Source organism: Polypterus senegalus, chromosome 1 (assembly GCF_016835505.1).
Source record: "Polypterus senegalus isolate Bchr_013 chromosome 1, ASM1683550v1, whole genome shotgun sequence".
NCBI lineage: Eukaryota > Metazoa > Chordata > Cladistia > Polypteriformes > Polypteridae > Polypterus > Polypterus senegalus.
This window is the reverse complement of record NC_053154.1, coordinates 114,289,231-114,311,644: the sequence shown is the minus strand read 5'-3', so window position 1 is coordinate 114,311,644 and position 22,414 is coordinate 114,289,231. Positions and strand designations below refer to the sequence as shown.

Below are 22,414 nucleotides of genomic sequence, written 5' to 3'. Positions count from 1 at the left end.
AGTGATGCCTGAGTCAAGGGCTGTGAGCTGACAACACTATGCCACGATGGTGCCCTTATAACAACCCACCCTTTTATTTAATAAATATATTTTAGCAGGGATGACTGTAAGCCTGTTATTTCCAAAACTGTTACATCTAAGTCAGTATTGTGGAGAAGCTAGAAAATGGCTGAAAGCACCTGCTATGGAAATTACAAATATGACAATAATAAGCTGAAAACAGTAATGCATTTACCAGAGCTTTTATACTAATTTCCAACAAAAAATACTTATGCGTAAAATGTATTGTACATTGACATCTTTCTTGGAGTTGGATCCTGCCTTAAAAATAGGATAATCTTCAACTTCCACAACCAATTACTCACTTATTGTATATAAAGTATTTTCAAAAATCGGCTTTTAAACTTCAATCTTTGAGATAGACACGTTGGAAAATTAAAAGCATTAATGCCTTATGCTTTGAAAACTCGGGTTTCCATAAAAAATAACAGGAGAATCTCATCTTCCACAGAACATCTCAAGTTCATTTTAGTCAGCTTTTCCAGCCGAGTGATCCAAGTGCCCTTCAATACTCCTTAAATCTTTCAGTTGCACCACATGTTTTATATATTCTGCCCCCTAAACATCCATCCATCCATCCTTTTTCCAACTTGCTGAATCCGAACACAGAGTCACGGGGGTCTGCTGGAGCCAATCCCAGCCAACACAGGGCACAAGGCAGGAACCAATACCAGGCAGGGTGCCAACCCACCGCAGAACACACACAAACACACCAAGCACACACTAGGGCCAATTTAGAATCGCCAATCCACCTAACCTGCATGTCTTTGGACTGTGGGAGGAAACCGGAGCGCCCGGAAGAAACCCACGCAGACACGGGGAGAACATGCAAGCTCCACGCAGGGAGGACCTGGGAAGCAAACTGTATAAAATTTAATCTTAAAATCACAATAATTAAAATTAAACTTTATGCTGATAACATGGGAATGCTAGAGAGGGAACAATATTTAGCTTGTAATGAATAGGTTATGTGTCATATATCTTCCCACTCAAAGATTGCACTGCTCGGCAGAATTCACTGTATGACCTTTGTAAGGAGATATGGCAACCCGCCCTAAGCAAAGTCTGAAGGGGACACATAAGTGCAAAGAGAACGAGATATGGAAAACGATGGGCTAATGAGGAAAAGGCTGAGCCTGGAAGGAGAGTTGTGATCTGTTTAGGAAACATCAAGTGTGACCTGCTAATACACAAAGGTGTTTAAGGATAACAGTCTGATAAGACAGTGAGGTGTGAGTGTTGAGTTAACCATGGAAACGGATTACTGTAAAGCACAAGACAGATGCTTAAATACTCCTGGCCCTGCTTTGACAGGATTTGTACTGACCGTAAGCACAGTATTGTATGTGTCAGCCACAGTGAAAGTAGACATCTGCAGTACTGAATTAATACACTGTTAACAGCAATTCTTTTCTTAACGTGTTACACACTACACGGCACCATCACCCTACCTTTTGTTGCACTGGGCAATGGAAATTAGTCACAGCATTGTATGTGTCAGCCACTTTAAAAGGATAGCACATGAAAACAAGCCAGCCATTTTGAATAAAATGACAATCACTAATATTACATTTATCTATAATTCATTTAATTCCAAAAGTGCACTTGCCCTTGCAGTAATTGTGTATACCATTAAACACCTTTGCATTTGTTAAGTTCTGCTTACAGGGCATGAAGGATTTTGAAAGTTTCATAACACCATTATAGCAGGTAAAGTGTTTATTTTCCTGTAGTTTGTATTATATTTCTAATATTCCTGTTCCATTCAGAATCTGACAAAACCATATGGAAGGTTGATTATTGGAAATTTAGGGTTTTTTTTTCCTTATCGTAGGCAACAGATTGAGCTCAACAAATACCAATACCTCCCTCTGGTGGTGGAACAGCATGAAATAACATTTAAAAAATCTGCTTCTGCATTGCACTTTATCTCTGACAACACTAAAGCGTGATGGTTCCTTAGGATTCCAGATGTTATTCATTGCAGGCACAGCTGTTTTTATGGTAGCTTATTTCTGGAAAATCTGTAACCAATGAAAAATTGGACCTTGTTTTGCCACAGTATGTTTGGGGCCAAAATCATATTTTACAAATGGTAAGCACTGTGTTATTGAAAAGGCTATGTTTTCTGATTCTCCTTAAATAGAGCAGCCAGGGCATTCAGGCTAAGGGTGCTAAATAAGCCTAATAGATGGAATAAGACATATGTTTTAAAGGTAGAACTGAGAAACTTTGGAAGAAAATTGGAAGACAACACTGTAAAGCCTGATAAGGCTGTTAAAATGCATGCATCTGTGAACCGGATACACTGTTACAATTTTTTCTTACAGGAAACAAGAAAAGCTGTTGGGATGAAGCTGAGGAAGTGCTGCCTGTTTTAACACAGGATGTTGCTGCACAGGAATGAACCACTAAGGCACACCCGAGAGCTGGAAACACTGGATGATTCACTTTTATTTCATGTCAGCCCTGGAGGATGCTATCTGTAATTCACAAGTCCTAGAGGTAAACCCCTGTCTGCCACAAAACAGCTGGAGGTATTCTCCTCCCATCTGCAGTTGTGGTCATTTAAATGAATACACGAGTGTGCAACTTTCTTGTGTGAGTTAATCACACTTTTCACCCTGATAAAGACAGAAAGTAAATTTAGTGTAAAAATATGTTAATATATATACAGTAGAAGTTATTCATGCATACACATACATATAGATTTTCTATTCATCCACCCATTTACTCACCCACTTATCCAGTTAATAGCAGCAGGAAGCTATTACCTATTCTGGCAGTAATAGACACAAGGTGAGAAAAACTCCTGAATGGAGTGTCAGTTCATAACAGGGCACACTCGTCCATAAAACCCCACCCTGAGCTGGTTAGACTTGTCAATTAAAGAAACGTTCTTGTCTTTGGGGAAAGGGAGGAAAATGAAAACTCCTACAGATGACGAATGAATGTACAGAATTCATGTTAATAGTAACCTCTTCGAATCATGTGAGACTAATGCACTAACCACTCTACCACCATACCATATATGTACATATAGTATTTGAACATGTATGTGTGTAAGAAATACAGTATACAAATATATAAAACGTATATGCATTTACCTATTTAATAGTAAACAAAAAAAAATATAATTAATTGTAATTCACACATTTCAACATAGCATTGGGAAGATCCTTTCGTGCCAACCATACCATTTTCACATTAAACCATCATACATGCACAGTGATAGATGACAGTGGATAGGATGTTCATTTTGCTTTTTTTTTTACTCTTCAGTAGGTAACTTTCAGATTTTTATTTTGCTTTCTAAGTGCTGGGAGCTCTGGGGTTGTTGGCCAAGTCTTACCACCTCTGGGCAGAAGTGGGAGCCAACAGTTCTACCAAAATTGCCAGAGTAACCAGTAGCAGAAAATGGGGTAAGCTTTTATTATGAGTAGTCCCAAATGTGGGCACTCGTCCCTCTCTCTGTGGTTTTTAGGAAACCCTTTTTTATTGTGTGATTAACAAGTGAAAAACTCACTTAAGAAAATAAATGACAAAACCTTGTCCCTCAGTCACATTTTCTCCAACTTACTATTATGTACCTGTGGTATTATATTCTCTGTGGTCTTGGATAAAACCTTAATGTGTTGAAAGAGTAATCCGAGTGAAGATGAAAAGATGACATGAAGCTGTGGTCCTCAAGAAGTGCCCAATCAACATTTATGAGTATCAAAAATGCTGTCATGGAAAGACTGTTAAGCAAGCCATGTTAAGAAAAGACACTCACTGAGGTGTAGTTGGTTTTTCCTTGGCTCTGGTTTTGGTTGCGCACCTCCTGTTCTCGAAACTGTAAACCAGCAAGATGTTTTTCCAGAGCCTCCCAGTCCATTGTAGGCAATTGCGTCTCCTCAGCATGACAGGTCCCTGAGATGTCTGGTGGCTCTGTCCTGGAAACACCACCACCACCCACTATCCTCAAAGCCTGCTGGGGCTTTTCAAGAGTTTTATTAGCTTTGGCCATTGTGTGCTGTGGCACCACATTACCATTTTGCTTCAGTTCCTCCGATACTGTGTCTCTATGAGGCATAGGCATTGGGCTGTTTACATCCTGAAATTCCTCTGCCAAACTCCGGCTGTTCACAGATTTGGGATACACCTCATTTTCGGTGTACTCCCCATATTCACTTTCCCAGTCCTCAATGACCTTCTTTTTGTATTCCTGGTAGTCCTCCTCTTCATAGTCATCCAGTGTAGCAAGATCCAAGCTGGGAGATGATTTGTACTCTGAACATGGAGTCACTTTGTTAGAATTTGCCTCTGAGCTGGAGCGACTGCAGGCATCACTTCCCAAATCCATACCATCCTCTCTGTAATCCTAATGGGGGCAAAAAAAAAACCATAGCGCATTAGCATTAGGATTAAGGCAGAAGAACATGATGAAGCACTCCTTAGAATGCTTGAAGCTGCGCTAGCTCAGCTATCATGTATTTTAACACTTTGGAGCTCACAAGGATTTAGTCAGAGAACCAAATAAAAATCATATGCAATTTGGTAAAATATTCTCACTGGCCTGTTGCAGCATAAGAGAAGGATAATAAAATTCAACACATTTATTTTAAAATAGTCATAAGGTAAATGTACCATTTTCTTCATTTTGACACACACAACATTCAAAAAAATGTAAGTGACAGTGAAATTACTCAGCATGGCTTAAATGAGAAGCCTGCAAGTGTGTAATTCACACAGCCGCACACATGCTGGCAGATCATGTAGCGTAAAAGTTGCTAATTATCAGAAACATGGGAAAGTCTGCACAGATCATCTTAAAAGACACCTCGGAATTCAAAGTTAATGTGCTGTTTCTCAATCACTTAATTCCAGGGTTGAAAAGAAATTAGTAAAGAATTTAATTGAGTGAACTGAGAAAAGGTTGATAGTGAACCATATTGTAAAGAAGGGCAAATAGCATGTTATAGAAGTGAAGTTACTGAGCTGTTCCACTGTGAAGTAACATGCAAAGGTACAGTCAGGTGTAAAGACTGACTAATAGATCGAACAAGCAGATTAATATGTAAATAACAAAGCTCATTCCTTATATCTTGTTATTATCCTTTCCACCTAAGCCAACAGAAGCATGGATAAAACAGTCATAAGACAAATATTTAAAATTATGAATGGTGGAAAAAATGTTGGCACCCTGCTGTTATTTCACAAGTTCTTCAAGCCACTGGTTGCAAGTTGCTGGTTAACTGTAAATTCCACACAGATGCCAGAATCCTTTCCCACACAGACTATCAGTACACACACATAATTACTCGATTTCTAGGAATGAAACTGCATGGAGACCCTTAGCAACCTTGCAATCTCAGCTTCACAGAACTTTGTACCTGCAGTTTCTAAGCTTGAATGGCTTAATCTACAAAAATACAACCTCTTTATTAACCCAGTTAACTTATTTTTCCTTTCCCAATAGTCATTAGATAGCATGCAATTTACTGAGACAACAGAAGCTTCTTAATTGTAGACTTCACACAAATAGAGAACACATTTTCTTACACATGGTTGGAAGTGTGGTTTGGAGTAACACACTCTTTGAAGTTCAACTTGATACTGTGTGTGGAACATAAGATGTCCAGTAAACTGCATTGGGGTGCCTCATACATTCAAGTCCAAATACTGTAGCTGAAAACTCCTTAAAATTCAATCAAGGGTGGCTCATTCAACTGTCCACTAGAGCAGACAGAGAAAATCACACAAGACATGAGGGGAACATGCAGAGAAAAATGTTCAGCTGGTGACTGGTAATCATAGGATGCCTGGGCCTACCCTGACAGCATCAGGCATAAAGCAGCTGCTAGCCTTGTATGCAAAACCAGTCTCACAGGCCACATTCACTCACACAATCTAAGTAACAGACACCTCTAGCCAGCTTTGAGTTGTCAGTTCACGCACACTAGCTTGACTATACATTGAAGCCACCAGACATTTTCATGATGTGCCAATAGGGGAATGTTGCTGCAGTGGCAATGACTGAGCTGGAAATGGAACTGCAGAAAGCAAAAGCAAGCACAAATGTCAGGAGCTGAGCCAAATTTCAAAGGCTGAGTGTTAACTACTTGTAAGTTGTCCTTCCTTTTGAACTTCCCTTTAAACAGTCCATTAACAAAATGCAGCCCTACCCACATAAACAATAGGCTCTGTTAGAGAATATACAACATCCTTAAAAATATATAAAAAAGATCAATAAAGGTCAGCTATGGGGTCAAAATTATCACAAAGTTTTACTCCCAGTGAAGGTTAAAACAACGCTAACATGACCCAATAATTAAGAGTCATGTCATACTTCACCAACACTGTCTATGTGGCAACCTTTATTAGTATTAACATGGCATCTTTTGTGCAAAGCTGATATGTTTATAGAAACATCCCACATATGCTTCAGGCAAAATGAGGAAAGGAAAGGGTGTTGTTTCAAAATGATATCAGCAGTGCAAATTCAGCTAAAGGCACTGCACACAACAAGGAGCTGTAAATATATTAAAGAGAAAAAATTGGCAAAACCCAGGCACAAAAGTGGGACTTGCTCGTGGATAAAGTGGCACAAGAAAAGACTAGTCACAATGTGTTTGGTAAAGAACAGAAAGTTATGACTGTGAGAATTCAGCTTAAGAGCCAGTCATACACAAACGTTCTGTCTGCAAAATAGCATTGAACAATACTGAAACAGAATACGAAAAGAGTAAATGAAATAAATCTGTTTTCAAAATATATAATCATAATATATAATGTAGAGTCAAGCCAAATCACATGTATAACCAGTCTCAGTTAAATTTCCAATATAAGTAAGCAAGATTACAGTCCTTTACACTGTAGCACAAAAGGACATCAAAATTCTGAAAGCTTCTCTCAGGTGATCTGTGAGCATATATTTTCTGCTGCAGAAACTACTCCACACTGACAAATATGCTCTTATATTAAGTGTGCTATATGCCTGATATGTTTTCAGTGACATGTCTCACTTTTCATTTGTGCCATGAGTTGAAAAGGCTAGGAATGAAGGTGACAATGATACGTCTGGACAAGAAATGTAGTCTTCCAGTCTGACATTTCCTTCAAAATCTAGATCACAAAACACTTTAAGCATTGAAAAACCAGAACTGATTTTAGCTGATTACTGATAGATAGATAGATAGATAGATAGATAGATAGATAGATAGATAGATAGATAGATAGATAGATACCATATAAGGTAGACACAGATAGTTGTATGCATATAAGTACAATGAGTGTAAATGTAGGTATCTATATCTGCATATTTAAAAAGGCATTGCATATGTTCATCTTTTTGAGCCATATCTATGATATAATTCATTTAGTCTCTCTTCATGTACAGTTTATCTATCTGCGCAATATACTGCATTTTCTGTCTATCCTTAATCGAGCTTTTTAGATCTATCAATCTTTCGACCATACGAGATAGTTTCTGATTAGATCAATATCTTTATACTGTATCTGTCCTCACAAATAATAGAAATAGTAACACGATATTATACAGATACTGCAGATTTCACTTGTGCCTGTCATTTTTACTACTGAAGCAAACTTAATTTCTCAAAACTACAGTATTATATTGTGAATTACGTAGTCAAACAACCCATGGTCAAACTTCCATTGCATCGAACAGCACACGCTTAAGTACAGCTGAAAAGGAGTCACAGATAACCAGGACAGACTATCCTTGACGGGCATCATCCTCGTTCTCCATATACTAAGAAGCGCAGAATCAGCGAGCGAGTACCCCTGCTGGTCTCGCTGCTCGGTCCAAGATTGCCATTTGGATGCAGAGATAAAACTCCGATAACAGCAAGCCACATTTTCCAGCAAACCCACAGAGCAAACTCACCTTTGCTTACAATAGGCATTTCATAACGCGATCTGTTGCATTCTTGAAATCCGAAGCGGCGGCACCACCTTACAAGTCACATCACTGTAGACTGGAGATCCTGTCACATGACAGAAGGACATCATATAGGACGGATCGCGCTCTGTTAATTGACTATATATACAGTACACACGCAGTTTTCAGCTTTTACTTTTTCAGTTTTCGTGTAATGTAGGTGAACATGTCCAAACTTACCAGAAGGCTCATCTGTAATTGCTCACCTCCCTTCTTTTTCATACACACTGAGGACCTCATCTGTTTTTGGTTTTGTTATTTCGAGTACCGTATGTAAAAAAAGAGCACAGCCATTACGTGATGTTACAGTTGCATAAACTGGACAAGTATGGAATCATGTCGGGTTTCCATAGACGACACGCAGTAAGTCCCTCAGAGTTGGGAGTCATTCAAAAGGAAAAGCCGTGGGAATCCTGCTTTAAATTTCCACTTGTTTCACTCTTAAAAGGGCAACGCCTCGCAAGCGCCTCAGAAACAAAACTGTAACGGAAAAAACAGCATATCCTTAAAAAGCACACGTGGGAAAAGACAGCGAAGGGCTTCGATTTCACAACACCTCCCGGCTTGCTCCTGGTGGCAGGCTTCTGCCTCAATGCCCCTTTCGGGGGCTCCGCCTTGCGGTGCGGTGGGACCCACTTGCGGACACGCCGGAGGATTGAAACAAAACTCTAAATACAAATCCGCGACAGACGTTGCGTGCGAAACGAGCGCATTAAGGAAGAAATCCGGCCCGGCGGGCTGCACCATTTGTTATTAATAGGAATATTACTGGGATTCTTTCAATCAATTGAAATTGTAATTTTTTATATCATCATTACTTGCTAAAACATTGCGTGCTTTTCGGATGCTTAAAGCTTCATAAATTCATGACACCCATTTAGGTAACGTTCACTTTCTAGAATAAAATTGCCGGTTGTTCTTAAAGAGAAAGTCGGTGTACGCCGAAGATACTGAACAGTTGTTTCAGAAGGAATACGATGTGCTTTAGATGGTAAAGTGCAAACCAGGTTAAATCAGCCTCAAATGAAATTAAGAAGTCGTCCAAATATGTGAGGTGTTGTGAGCTTTAATCATAAAAATATGAGGATTATTACGTGCGAAAACCGGTACTACATTTATGCGTGCACAGTGTAGGATTCCATTAAACTACCACCCTTTTTATTTAATATCCCCTAATTTTGTAAACTAAACCAGAAATGTGCTGTCGGTACCAGTGTGACCACCCAATTCCAGTGACATGAAACTCTTGACAATTGCGGAGGGCAGCTGCCTCTAACACTCCAGACTTGACACGGAGACAGCGAGCGCAGAATGCTGTCACATGCAATAGCAATATGGGTGGGTGGAAGTGCAGTACTTACAGTCATCTTCTTTTGGCTCTTCAAGACATTTTCAGATACATACACTAATAGACCAATCGCTTCGCCTTTTCCAAACTGCATCAGCCGGTGAGATGTTATGGGCGCCTGTGATATTTTTCATCGCATTCTTGCTTTCGTCTCTTTGGAGCCCAGCCCTCCCTTTTTTTTTACTCTGGAGGTTGAGTTCAAAAATAGACTTAAAATAATCGCTTGGCTTCAAACAACCACGCTTTTGCTTTTTCCCCCAGCAGATGTCAGACACCGGCACAACAGAAGAGAAAGTGGTGCCGCTGGATGCTTTATATATTTATTTATTTTGCAGCGCAGTCTCTGCTTGTCTCCCTGATCTTGGCTGTCCTCTGTCGCGAGCAGCACCCACCGCTTTGCGAACTGTTTGAATCCTCCGAATGCGCACACACGCACACGCACGAGCCGAACGTGACAGAACTGCTGCTCGGGGGGGTTGCGCGCATCATAATATTTACACGCGCGGTGATTGGCTGCCGCGGAAGAGAAAGGGGGTTCCGTTACCTGAGGATCCTTGTTAAGACTTTTCAACGTGGTTCATACAAAATTAAGCATTTTTGAGTCACGCTTTTTTATAACAAAAACTCCGTTAATTCACTTTATCTGCTTTCTTGCTGCTGTTTTTACCAGTTAGGCATGTTGGTATATTAGGCTAGGTCTGATTATTGCTGCAAACTACAGCCCCATCTCAGTTTAGCGTTGCCAAGCACACCTATTTTAGGAAACGAACATTCAGGGAAAGCCAGCACAACCACTGGGAGATGTGCAAACCTCACAATGCCAGTAAATGAGCAGAATGTGCAGTGGAGGTGTGGAACGGCAGTACAAACAGACCTGTTGATAGGGGGTCACTCACCCCCATGTTAAGCCCTCTCCCATGCGGTCAGGAATTTGTTAGCGCTTATTCAGTTTTGGAAAAGTCCGGAGACTGGGCTGAGTACACATCTGCACCCATGCCAATTTCAACAAAAGGAAAAAATATGGTTAAACATAAATCCTGGATGAGAAATTTTACTTTGTAAGTGTTGGAAAATCTAAAGGAAGATGAGCCAGTGGGATAGGACCCTGTGTTACACTGGCATCCCTCTTTGGGTTGGGTCTCTGATACTGCTGGGATAGGCACTCACTCTTACAAGATTGTGAAGGAACAAGTGGGTTCAGTAAACAAATTTAGAATATGTGGCAGTGTGGTACAATGGTTAAAGCTTTGGACTTCAGACCTTGAGAGTGCCAATCCTGTTCCTGACCCTGTGTGACTTTGAGCAAATCACTGCCCCTGCCTATGTTCCAAGAGGGAAAAAAAGAAATGTAGTTAAGGCGCCCTCTCCCTGAAAGTCTCAGCCCACGATAAGTTCCATCCATCCATCCACTTTCTAACCTGCTACTCAGCTTAGCATTACAGAGAGCCAGTACCTGTCTTGGCAGCATTGTGGGTGAGCTGGAAGGCAGTTCTGGATGGGATTTTCTGTGTCAAATTCCAAAATACCAGGCTTTGTGTGACCCTGAGAAGGCTGTCACATCTTCTGAACTCCTGATACAGAAGTGCTGTATAGTAATGATTGTGTAAAATGTAAAGCACTTTGGGATGGTTTGTATTATGACAGGTACAATATCAAACAAAATTTTTGTTGGCTTGATTTGTCATTCTCCTTGCATTAAATTGCTTCTATTTTCCTGCATCGTAAATTTAGAATTTGTGGGGCAGCATCATGGCACAGTGCTTAGTGCTGCTGCTTCACAGATCCACTATACTGGGAATGAAACCCATTCCTGGTTATTATTGGAACTGAAGTATTTTCTTGGTGTCCTCCCAGGTTTTCCTGCACATCCCTAAAGACACACAGGTTGTATTATTTGACACTAATAGATGGACCCAGTATGAGTGAGAGTATGTGGGCTGAGGCCCTGTCCAGTGTTGTTTCCTGCCTTGCACGCTGTACCACTCAGATTGGCTGCGAACATGACCCTGATTAGCTATAAATACATTTGTTGCATGTATTCTTTCATTTGTGATAATTTGTGACTCTTATATATCTAAAACATCTTTAATACTTTATAATTTATCCTACATAATAACATTTTGAATTACGTAGCAAAGTACTTTGTGCTAAAGTGTACCATTAATGAATTTTGCTTTATAAAATATTCAATTAACAAAAGTAGATTTATTTTTGTCAAATATGTGTGCTCTGGTTACTTCCCCTAGTTTTCATTGATTTTGTATACAACTTGTAAATTTGAAGTTTAAATATTACTTTCTGTATGTTATTGTATTTTGGAATTCGTATTCAAACCAGTTATTTATTATCTGTTTTATTTTATGTTGCTTTGTATTGCAGCTTTCAAAGAATCATATGACTATACTTACCATGACAGATATTGTCAAATTCGCCCAGTTACCTCAGTAAATAATGCTGTGAATCTGATAGTAGCCATCAGTGGGTGCGAGAGAGCACATACCACTCTGCTGGCAGCATCTCAGTTGTGTCATATCAAGAGCAAAGCAGCTTAACTTGAGCGATGGTAGCACTGCTGACAGATGACACCTGCCCAGAGGGTCAGCTGTACACAGCCTCACCTATGATGTGACTCATTGCAGTCTTCATGGGTAACTGTGTCCCTTCACCATTACATGCCACTCCTTTATTCTCATATTTGCAGATGCAAATTTTCACTCTTTCTGAGCCAGCAACTTTCAGTGGCAACATCTTCAGAGAAACAAGGAAAAGAGAGTGTTGCAAACATGGTTGGACTGCTAGATAATACCTGGTGATATAAACTACTCTGTCCTGCTGCCATATTTTGTCCACATTCATGCAGTCAATCAAAATAAGACATTCTGGCAAGCATAAATTAATTTGTGAAACTTCACAAATGCATTCTCATAATAATGCCCATACAGATAAACATGTGCAACAGTTAGCCATGTTATGGTAATAGTCACTGGATAGTTGAAGACAATTATTTGGATGTGGGAAATATGCAGATTCTACACATTAGTTATCCAGTGTAGAATCAAACTAGCTAACGTTTGTGTGACATTGGTGCCCCACAGTTTAAGTGTCCACTGAGGCATCCATCCTCCTAGAACTTGCCAGTTGAGTATCTTCATACTTTTTTTTATCCATCATCTAATTTGGTTCTGTCTGATCCAACCCCCCGAGCCATTTCTGTTTCCAGCTGCAGCTGCTCACCTGCTATGCCATCAGACCCTGGCATCTTAGGTTGCTTGCTGCTTTTGCTGAATAGGATGGCAATAATTAATCTGTTGCATGGCTTTATTCTTCAGCTGTAGGTCATTCTTTTTCATTATTTTCCAAAATTGTAATTGAAAAAAAAATATTTGTATTGTGTTGTGACAAATGGCAGTGGAAATAAGAAATGATATTAATTGTTGGCGCAGTGAAGTGAATGTTGTTAATAACAGAGGAAAATCTATAAAATGCATTTTTGATATACATTAGAGAATATTACTTACAATTTTAATCTGACCACCACAGGATTAAAACACACACACACACCCACACACACACAAAGCCTGCAGGACTGAAAAAATAATACGTTCTTCTTGCCAAAGACAATTTAGGCCTTTGGGTTAACTGGAATATTGAAGCAGTTATAAACTGAACAGTTAGTTTTGTGCCTTTAGGATGGCAATTTCATTTTTTTCCTTTTTTAAGTGGGTTTAGACATGTTATAAAAAATCTGATTACTTTTGAAAAATATGACTTAATTCTTGGGATCCCAAGTGGCAAGTCATCTGCAGGTTTTCTGTTAACGGTTATACAAATACAAGCCTTTGTGATTTTCTGACACCCGTTCTCCTCCACATTGTTGTGAAGAGTCGAATCCTATCCCCACCAAATCAGGGTAAGGTAAGAATCAGTTCATCGCAGAGCATACTTGTGCACATACCCACATTTACTCACACATTGCCCGATTTAAAGTCCCTCGTGAAGCTAACCTGCATGTGTTTGGAATGTAAGGGAATGCCCAAAGAGTCATAGAAAACATGCAAACTCCTTACAGGCATGACCTAGTGAACTCAGATCCTTGGAGCTTTCAGGCGGTGGTGCTAACCGCTGTGCCACACACCAAGCACCACAAAATCTCTTTTAATATATGTACTGTATATCATCCTGAAACCAAAACCCATGAAGGGTATGCTCTGAAGGTTATGTTCACAGTACCTGCTGCACTGTTGAAATATCATCAGTACACAGAGGAGTTCCCAAATTTTCATTAAAGATGTCACATAGTGCTTCTGTGTTACTAAATGAAACTTCTGTTCTCAGCTTCTTAAACTCTGCAGTTGGGGGCACTGTATTTTTGCAACACTATACACACAAAACAGTATTAATATATAATTTGCAAACATGTATAATTTTTCAGGAGGGATGCAACCCTATCTGTCCACAAGGTAGTCAATTAACACATACCTTATAGACAGGAGCAGAAAATGCATGGATGTCACTCTTCTTTATTTGGTTTGGTTTGATTTGATGACTAAAAAGGGTAAGGGATATGGAAAACTTTTTTGACTAATGTAGCAAAATCAGCAGAGTTAAAGGAGCTCTGACAGTGTTACAGTAACCCTGAAATGTGTATATTTACTGTACATGAGAAATGTTTTCATATGCACACTTAAGTGCTAGTTTTATACTGGTGATTTGTGGTTACCATTGAGTTGGCATTCTCTGGAAAATGACAAAATTCAAACAATGCCTGAAAATTCTATCCCTCACCACCTCCAGTGTTGCAGCCAATTGGCACAGGTCACATGACAACAGCCCACATATGCAGCTTGTCTTTGTCCCCACCTCCCAGTTGCCAATTTGCCTTTGGCTTTGCCTCCCAACTTCAATTACATTGTGATCATCTGAAGCTTGTGGAAGCAAATGTCCTCAATATTGAAACTGATACCTGCATTTTTATTGTCTCCTCCTGCTCATTTGTGTTTAGCTCTGTTTACAATTCTTCTTCTAACCTTTTTTCATATTGGGCTATGTCATTCCTTGCCTAGTTAAGTCTAATATCATTGGGTTTTTTGTTGTCTCTGAAGCCACATCAGGATATTTTCTGTAAGACACCAGGACAGTTATTCATTCACCTTCAGCCAATCATCCTTTAGATTTCCCCCATTTCAATCACTGAATTGAAGGAAGCCCATGATGCTGTGAGTAAAGGGGAAATCTGGGAAAAGGTATCCATTCCATGGTTTCTAACTCTACATTCAGCTATTTCCTCTACAAAAATGACAATTAAAATCGTTCTTAGACCCATCTGACTGCATAAAACAATATCCTGGATGAATAATGACACCAAACACTTGGCAAAACTTCTCACCCAACACCTTCACACTGTTATTCATAATCTGGCACACCAAAATCAGACTGGTTTAAATGGGTTTAGCAAGTCTGTCCGTAACATTTGTCGTCTTCTTTAAGTAATTAATGTAACTCTGTCCTTATCATATCCAGTTGTCCTTGTCTCTTGGGATGCAGAAACAACATTTAACCTCATGAACTGGACATTTTATGGCGAGTTTTGGGTATGATGGAATCTGTCCAGAATTTATGAAAATGATTAAGGTTCTTTAGCCATCTTCATCAGTTGTTACTTTACAAACTGTAACCTTTTGAATTCTCAGAGGCTGTCCCCTTTCCCCACTTTTATTTGACCTTTCACTTGAACCACTCATCATTTCTTTGAAGTTCTCATTTCTGTAGAACACTACACTATTTTAACACTATTTCTAATGTTCTAACACTATTTAAAAAGCTAGATTGCCATTACCCAATTCCACTTTACACTGTCCTTTCTCATATTGTCATGTGTTGATCCCCCTTTGGTGAGATCAATTTTTTTCCTTTTTCACTCTTAGTAGATAAGTTTACAGTTGACCACTGCAGGGCGGATCATCAATTTCAGTCTCCTATATCCACCTATATCCTCCATCTAAAGTTGCTTGCACCCGAGCAGACATCCCCATATGCATGTTGGGATTATAAAAACAACCTAGAGGGATTTCCTCCATTACAAAAAATTAATCACTGCAATTTATCAATATGACATGCTCTTGTCAGTCATTTTTCTCGCACTGAACTATGACCATGTAACTTAGGCAGGTCATTTTTCACTGGGACATTACACCATATATGAAACTTTAAATTACAATACCACACATGGCTATATTTTTGGGGATTTCTTTTTTATGACCATGACTTTTCATGTGATTCTTAGTTTTCAAACAGTTAAAATTGTCCATCTGGCAAAAAAATCAGCATAAATGCACTTTTGAACTAACAGTTTGAAATCCTGGTAATGAGCAAGAATGGTAGAGTATGTGCCATGGTGTTAAATAAAAGAAAAGTATGAGAATGACTTCTGTGGTGAATGCAGCAATTTTATTGATGTCATTGCTGGTAATTATTTCTAATATGTTTCACTAGTGCACGAGATGTAAATAACCCAATTTGTGCTTTTTCTGATTTGATCCTGCAGCGCTGTTTTAATTATATACATTCTGTCGACTGCTTAAAGCAGAAGAATTTCAGGCCTACATAATGTCTTGTAACAGGCAAAGAGCAGAATTTTTCAAATGCATTTTGTTAACTTTGTAGTGCTTGACTTGGAGTCAAAGCAGTGAAAGGATAATTATATTACGTCGCTTACAGTAAATGTGTTAAGAGAAAGTCTGTCGAGTTTTAACTGGCAATTAGGATGAGTATGACTCAGTATGCATCAGACAAGCTTCACCTTTATAATTTAAGTGATCAAGACTAAGTTTGCTCAGCATCTTTCAAGTCCCTCATTTAAGCTGTAGGCAGTTGTCTGGTTTGAATCCACAGACTTTCAAAACACTGCCCCATATATTTATAGAAAACACCCTAAAAGAATTAGCAATCAGGGATTCTGCTTGTTACTTGCCAGTCTGAAGCTCCTACATGTGCCATTTCCCTCCATCAATCCATTCATTTTCCACTGACCTGTCCTGGCAGGAATAGCCTGCTAGTTGGATGGTAGTCCAGTGCAGGCCTCACTTTCACGAACAACCTCTTGGGCCAGTTTCGAGTCATCAATTAACCTAACACACATCTTTGTAAGCATTGTACATGGAGTAAACCCACAAGCAAAGTCCATACAGTCAGCAATTGGGCCAGGATTTCAAAGTACATTACTCGAGTTGAGTGGCAGCAGCACCAGTAAACTTTCTCTGCTATTTTCATATATTACAAAATGTATGCTGGTAGTGTTAATGGAGGAGGCAGACAGTGATATTACTTTCATGTAAAATGTTTTCCTTATTTTTGTGGAAATCGTGAAAATCTAAGCAGTGCAGCAGATGGCTGTGCTGATTCACTAAGGCACCAGTTCACTTTACAGCCGTATGATAACATCTTCAATGAAGTGTTCACAGTAACAAATTCCATGGATCCCAATTATATGCCTGAGGTGCGTGCTTAGTTAAATTGGTAACTCCCGAGGGTGAATAACTGATGACCCTCAAGGCTTCTGCCTGGCACTTGTTGCTCTTGTACAGTAGATTCAGCGAGCAAGTTGTCAAAATACCACATCCGTCCATGTTATGTCAAAACCAGTTAATCATGTTCAGAGTAGTGGGAAGGTAGAAGAGACTACAGTGGATTCAGAAAGTATTCAGGCCCTTTCACATTCGGTCATTTTTGCTGTGTTTGCTGTGTTGTGTGTTAATTTTAAGTGGATACATTTACCATCTTTGTCTATCAATCTAAACTCAGTAACCCATAATGACAAAGTGGAAACATGTTCTTAGAAAGGTTTACAGGTTTATTAAAAATCAAACACTGAAATCTCTATAGAAGAAATAAAACCTTTTGCTGTGTCACTCTAAATAGTGCATCCTGCTTGCTTTATTTATCCATGAGATGAGTATTGAACTTTATTGGAGTTTACCTGTGGCAAACTGAACTCATTGGACATCATTTAGAAAGAAGGTACACACCTGTGTATATAAGGCCCCCACAATTCACATGGCATGTCAGGGCAAAAACCAAGTCATGAAGTCCAAGGATCTCTCTGTGGACCTTTGCTGTAAAATTGTGGTGATGCACGTTAGGGGTCTTTGGACAGTGAGCAGATTTTAAATTATAAGCATTGTGGTTCAGGCTTGGGGTGTTCAGTGTGGAGGTGAGCTGATTGTTTGATTTGTTCAACTGTTACACTTCGGTACTGTGTGAGTCCTAATTGAGGCACCACACCCACTGGAACACAAATAGAGAGCCCGAGTAGAAGGGATGGAGAGATTGAGGAAGGAAAGAAGAGAAGGAGACTGGTGGTTAAAAGGAAAGGACAGGGGAGGATACCAGGATCATGACTGAGCTGGTGCTGCTACAAAGAGGAGGCAGGCAGTCAAGAATGTTGTCCCAAGTGGAGCAGTGGCTCTCCAGGGTAGGGTCATTCCTATTGAGTGTCTAGAGTAGCAGGAGCAACCAACCACTCTGAGAAAATCCTGCAGATACCGTGGAAGGGAGAAGGGAGCAATGCCTGAGGGGTCCTCACAAACACAGAGGGATGGTCACATGGACACGAGCCAGATGAAAAGGTTTGGTTGTCTCCTCTTGCTGAGGAGACCATATTAGGTGAACTGAGGAGATGTTGGTTTTAAAAGGAGGCACTGGCTCAGGGGTGATTTTAAAGGACAGATTATGTGTTTTTAACATTTAATATTGAAATATTTATTGTTGATTTTAAACTCTACCAAGGCACTGGATTTCATGTGAGGTTAATTATGATGGATTATTTTTTATTGAACTTTGTTAGAACACTGTGTGAATAATAAAGCACTTTGCACTGATTTGTAGCTTTGTAGTTATGTGCTGTCTTAGCCCAGTGCATCTTGGTTTCATGACTATTGACAACCTGGATGCAAGGGAAGTATGCCAATGCAAGGGAAGTATGCCAACTGCAGGCAACTTGGACATCATATGGTGAGACATAGGTCATCAAACCATTTCTAAGGCTTCAAGTGTTCCCAAGAGCACAGTGGCTTCAATAATTGTGAAATGGAAGAAGTTTAGAGCCACCAGGACTCTTCCTAGAGCTTGCTGTCCAGTCAAACTGACTAACCGACCAAGAAGGAGGTGACCATGAACTCAATGGTCACTCTAACAGAGCTTCAGAAGTCTTCTGCTTAGACGGGAGAACCTGTCGCAAGGATGACCATCTTGGCAACACTCCATCAATCAAGTATTTATGGTAGGGTGGCTGGATGTTAGCCACTGTTCAGTAAAAAGGCATGTGACAGCTCTCTTGGAGTTTGCCAAATGATGTTTAAAGGTCTCTAAGAGCATGAGGAAAAAATCTGTGGTCTAATGAGACAAAAACTGAACTGTTTGGGTAAAATTCCAAGCACAATGTCTGGTGAAGACCAGGCATTACTTATCACCTCCCTAATACCATCTTTATGGTAAGGCATGGTGGTAGTAGCATCATGCTATGGGGATGCTTCTCAGTAACAGGTACAAGTCAAAAATAAGGGAAGGATTAATGCAACCAAATACAGAGAGTCCTTGAGGAAAACCTGCTCCAGAGTGCATGAAACCTCAGACTGGGGTAACGGTTCAGCTTTCGGCATGACAATCATCCCAAGCTTACAGACAAGACAACACTGGAGTGGCATTGGGAAGGTCTCTGACTATCTTTGAGTGGCCAAGCCAAAGCCCAGACTTAAAGCCTACAGAACATCTGTGGCATGACATGGTGAGTTTATAGATGCCTCCATCCAATTTAAAGGAGCTTGAGGGGATCTGCCCAGAAAATTGTCATAAATTGCCCAAATCCAGGTGTGCTTGTAGACACTTACTCAGAAAGACCTAAACCTGTAAGTTCAACCAAAGGGGCTTCTAGAACATACTAAATTAAGAGTGTGAATGCTTACATAAACTACAGCTTTCAGTTTCTGATTTTTGAGAAATGTTCAAACCTTTGTGGAAACCATTTTTTCAGTTTGCAATTATGGGTTATTGGGTCCGAATCGTATTATGTGATATCATCTACTGCTGAATTCTACTCTGTACTTGTATTATTTCAATTGCACTATTGTATTGTATTGAGGATTACTTGTGTTACTTGTGTTCTGTTCTGTGTATTGTATTGTATTAACCCCCTTTTTCTGACACCCGCTGCACACCCAACCTACCTGGAAAGGGGTCTTTCTTTGAACTGCCTTTCTCAAGGTTTCTTCCATTTTTTCCCTACTAGGGTTTTTTTGGGGAGTTTTTCCTTGTCTTCTTAGAGAGTCAAGGCTGGGGGGCTGTGAAAAGGCAGGGCCTGTTAAACCCCATTGCAGCACTCCTTGTGTGATTTTGGGCTATACAAATATAAATTGTATTGTATTGTAGATTAATGGGCAAAAATGGAAAATTTATCAATTTAAAATTGAATCTACAACACAATAAAGTGTGCAGAAAGTTAAGGTGTCTGAATACTGTCTGAATCCACTTATCTCAGAAGCTTCAGGCACAAGGCATGTGTGCCTGGCCAGGACGCCCCATCACCACATCTGCCAGGGGGACAAGGGTGGGAAGCCCAGTATCTACCCCTGGACACTAGATGGCAGCCTCCTTGGGTTGCAGCGGTGCCTCGGACTCCCCCAGGGCTTCATGGGGGTTGGAGTTCTGTGCAGCTCTGTGGGGTTCTGCAGGTGCCGCCAGGGGGTGCTGCAACAGGAGCTGCTGGCCCCTTTTTGGCACTGGTTTTGCCTTACCTGGAATTGCAGCCAGATGTTGCCAATCAAGCACATGGAGCACTTCTGGGTACCCAATAAAAGGGAGCCAACGACCACCACTCAGTGGCCAGAGTCGGGTGGAAGGAGGACAAAGCTTGCTGAGGAGGAGTGGTAGTGGAAAAGAGGAGGATAAGTGCTTGGTGTGACTTTTGTACTGTGCTTGGGACTGTGTTGTGGCTGGAGGGATAACAAGGAAGAGGTGTCCTCCAGCTGAAGAATAATAAACAGTTTATTTTTTTAGCCGTGCCTCCCATGTGAATCTGTGTTGGGTCGGGCGCTATACAGCATCCTTCTTACAACACACAAACCTAAACTTGTAGAGTATTAGGAAGGAAAGTCAACGCAGGCATGATGAGCAAACTCTGCAAAGGCAGTGAGTAAGGCAGGAATTAATCTCAGGACCCTGAATGTATGAGGCAGCAGCACTGAAAACTCCGCCATCATGCCATCTGCAAACTCCAAAGGATACTTCCGTTTATACACCTGAATTGTATAGGAAGGAAGCTGGTATTTTATACCTGAAACTGTAACTTTGCCCTGACAGGTGCAAACATTTCGACTCACAGAGAAGAATCGTTGAAAAGCAGTTTAACAATAATGACTCAAATGGATATTATTAGTAGTTAAGGAATAGTCTACTGAAACATCCGTTAATAAAATCATGCATTAAGCAACAAAGAAAAAGACAAATGTTTGTTAATGATTTTGACTAGTAAGAAAGTAATCATGACCTCACAATGCATGCCCTGGAATGAGGGAGACCATTCAAATACGAATGATATGTTTGCTGTGACTTTACCCAGCCTGCACGTTACTTGTGAATCCTACTGTGACTTAAGAAAGAAAATGAATTTCCTAATAATGCATGAAACGCTTGAGCTCTCCATAAGGAGCATAATGGGAAGGAAATTACAGCAGTAGCAAAGCAAAGATACATTTTCATGATGTATAATCTTTAAAACAATTGACTTTAGTTACAAATTATGCTGATACATTATTATTGTATGAAATACAAATCTGTGTCTTCATCTGAAGATTAATTTTAAAATAGCTTATTTTTTCTTTCTCACAGAAAATAAATAAAACGAGTGATCCTAAAACAGGGAAGCTTCACCCTGGCATTGTATAGCATTAACCTGAAGCAAGCAGCTATGGGATTACATGAAGGATTTTCCTGCTCGCTTGTAAAGCCTCCTAGAAAGGGCCTGGCTCTCTGATAACCTCTTCAGTTTATGTCTGAAGCCTATTGGAGAGCATTGTTTCTACTTCGCCCCCTTTCTGCCTTAAAAGCTCTCTATTTGGCCCTGAATTTTTGTTTCACTGAGATCCATACAAAGTATGGTTTGCTTTGCTTTTTCTGACATTGTTGAAATTTAGCAGTAATGTATTTGTATGCATGAGAAATGAGTTCAGAAGCTGGATGAAAGGTACAGTCTGAGTTTTAGATGTGTTCTGAGGGACACTGAATAGCTGAGAATCTAATTCTGACTGAATCTACTATACATGAAAGAACGTATGAGATCGCTTCTAATCAGATTGACTTGAGTGGACTAAACTACAGCTTGGAAAACTGAAATGTTGAGCTGATCTGCAATACAGGAAATAAACTGCATAAAACTGCCAGTTTGATGAATTACATTTTGATAAAGATAATTTTCAAGAGCAACACTAAGAGGCATGAAATAATGCAGCCTGGACATTTTTTGTTTACAATTAACAAATTAGCCTATCTACATTTTTCACTTGAAATAGCAGGTTTAAAATAACAATAAAATATAAAGTGAAATAAATTCTTCTGCAAACCATGGTAGTCATGTCATGTCATTTTCTAACCTGCTTAGTCCTGAACAGGGTCACGAGGGGTGCTGAGCTTATCCCACCTAGCATAGGCACAAAGGAGGAATAAACCTTGGACTGGGGGACAGTTCATCACAGGGTAACCCACACAGACACACACACATCCCAACCATACACTTGGGCCAATTTAGTATCGTCAATCCACCTAAACTGCACGTCTTTGGACTGTGGGAGGAAACCATCATAGTATATACTGCTGTATTGTAAATAGACACACACACACACACATGTATAATAATAAAAAAATCCTGGGATGAGATGAGACTTTTTCAAAGAGATACTTTCATGTTCCACGAGACGAGACTTTGTGCCAAGCGATTTAAACACACCCGGGGCCGGAAATAAAAGAAAAAGAGTAGATGACAAAGTAGATTGTCGTAAAGAATTCAAAAACGT

The 22,414-nt window shown here is 39.9% G+C and overlaps 1 protein-coding gene across 7 annotated transcripts in view; it reads right to left on the bottom strand.

Moving 5' to 3' along the window:
• schip1 (schwannomin interacting protein 1) overlaps positions 1 to 22,414 on the bottom strand; it is a 1,049,948-nt gene that overhangs the window by 132,519 nt on the left and 895,015 nt on the right. For 4 of the 7 annotated variants that reach the window (XM_039756460.1, XM_039756470.1, XM_039756476.1 and 1 more), the window contains one exon: positions 3,836 to 4,423. In XM_039756460.1, the coding sequence (XP_039612394.1) occupies positions 3,836 to 4,423 (588 nt within the window). Of the gene's footprint in view, positions 1 to 3,835; positions 4,424 to 7,951; positions 8,052 to 8,185; positions 8,527 to 9,366; positions 9,739 to 22,414 lie in introns of those variants that run through there. The other 3 variants (XM_039756486.1, XM_039756494.1, XM_039756504.1) reach the window with 3 other exon arrangements.